We start from the raw sequence: 2080 nt of genomic DNA, 5'->3' as shown, positions 1-2080 counted from the left end.
ATGTGTATGCGAATAAACATGAGAAAAATAAATTTATTCGGTTATATGTCGATGGACATATTTGGCAAATTCATTTTTTCGACAAATCGCCATCATCGACTGTGTATTTCATCACTTTGCTCATTGTGTAGTAGTTGTTGTTGTTTACATTTATCTTATTGTTTTACGATGTTGTAGCTGCAGTAGTAGCAGCAGTGGCAGCAGGTGCAAAGCCATTAGTAGTAGTAAAAATAAGGGCTAATTCAGTAGCAGCTGCAGAAGTAGTAGTGGCTGTCGCGTCTTTGTTTTGTTTTTGCTTTCGTTCAATGACGTCATATCGCTAATGCATTTTTTTCTCGCCAGATTAATAGCGATAACGCCAACGAATCGTTAATCAAAAGTCCTTTTAACATTCATTATCTTCTCTAAGTTGCGTCGTTGTCGTCAGCTTCATCATCATCATCACCATCATTTCTATAATTATCATCATCATCAACATCATCATCTGCAGCAACAACCACAACAACACCGCAACGACAACAAACAACAACAAACAACAACAATAGAAACTCTTTTTTCACGGTCAAAAGACAGGAAAAAAATTATAAAATAAAATAATATAATTAGATCATAATAATAATAATTATTATTATTATATTAATTATTAATAATAATATAATAATAATAATGACAATAATAAAATAATAATAATACCCAACCTGCTTGTCCTTCTTCCGGTAAAATACCACAAGAACCAGCGTATTACCCGCCGTACCAACAATTGAGAGTACCACCAGATATACAATCAGGAAATACCCCATTTCAGAAGTTACAACGTAATTTTTGGTAGCGACTGTCATTGCTGCTGTAGTTGCGGTGGCAGTCGCTGCAGCGGCAGCATTAGTAGTTGTAGTAGCAGTTGTTGCAGTCATTTTTGTTGTTGCTATGATCTCGATTAAAATTTGTTGATAGATACTTATCGGATGTTTTGCTGTAATTAAGGTTAATAAATCGTGAGTGTGTGTGTGTGTGTGCGTGTTTGTATGTGTGTGTGTATATGTGTGGTGTGTGGGTGTTCACATCAATAAAAATACTAATAACAATGTTCGCCGCGTCAATTTTGACAGTGCAAGTTCATTTAGAATTAGCGAAAAAATGTTGCCGGCAACAAAAAATGTGATTAAAAGTAACATCAACTTTTTATTATTGTTGTTGTTATTATTTTTATTGTAGTAGCTGTAGTAGTAGTTGTAGTAGTAGTAGTAGTAGTAGTAGTAGTAGTAGTAGTAGTAGTAATCATTGTAGTAGTAGTAGCAGCATCAGTAGTAGCAGTAGTAGTAGTAGTAGTAGTAGTAGTAGTAGTAGTAGTAGTAGTAGTAGTAGTAGTAGTAGTAATCATTGTAGTAGTAGTAGCAGCATCAGTAGTAGCAGTAGTAGTAGTAATTATAATGGTTGCAGTATTTGTATAAATATAAATACTATAAATACGGCTATGATTGCATCAATGAGGATGACGATAATGATGATGATGAGAAAGAGGAAGAGGAAGAAGAGGAAAAGGAAAAGGATGCTGATAACGATGATGAAAATGATGACGATGATGGCGTTGATGGTGGTGATGGCGAAAGAATCACCACAACCGTTCGCCCGCGATTTAATGATGAATGGGTGAAAATGAATGGCTGTAATATTGAAAAAAATACTAACAACAATAACAACAACAACTACAACAACAACAACAACAACAACAGTAATATTAAGAATAATAAGGATAATAAAATTGATATACAGCGGTGACAAAATAATGATATAATTTGCGATGATAAAGCAGCCGACGATGATGATGACGACGACGATGATGATGATGACGACGACGATGATGATGATGACGAAATTAACAATGATGATGATGGTGATGCTATGCGATGCTGGCCATGAAGATGAAAGATGCAGACTACGACAACGTGATGAAAACAAAGATGATGATGGTGATAATGTTTCTCATCCTGATAACGATTCTCATCCTGATAACGATCCCGAGGGCAGAAATAAAACACCACAAATTTCAGACAGATCACCAGAGAGATTAATAATATGAATG

At 35.0% G+C, this 2080-nt stretch overlaps 1 protein-coding gene across 1 annotated transcript; it reads right to left on the bottom strand.

Annotated features, from left to right (window-relative positions):
• Positions 1-163: 163 nt before the first annotated feature.
• On the bottom strand, positions 164-911 carry HELRODRAFT_163204 (hypothetical protein; the record flags this gene model as incomplete). The annotated part of the gene is made up of 2 exons (XM_009027148.1): positions 164-295; positions 699-911. The coding sequence occupies 2 exons, from the start codon at positions 909-911 to the stop codon at positions 164-166; spliced, it is 345 nt and encodes a 114-aa protein (XP_009025396.1).
• Between the last annotated feature and the right edge of the window lie 1169 nt (positions 912-2080).

The sequence above is a fragment of the Helobdella robusta genome (assembly GCF_000326865.2).
Source record: "Helobdella robusta unplaced genomic scaffold HELROscaffold_5, whole genome shotgun sequence".
In the NCBI taxonomy this organism is placed as follows: domain Eukaryota; kingdom Metazoa; phylum Annelida; class Clitellata; order Rhynchobdellida; family Glossiphoniidae; genus Helobdella; species Helobdella robusta.
The sequence above is the reverse complement of the archived record's forward strand: the minus strand, read 5'-3'. Positions and strand labels throughout refer to the sequence as shown.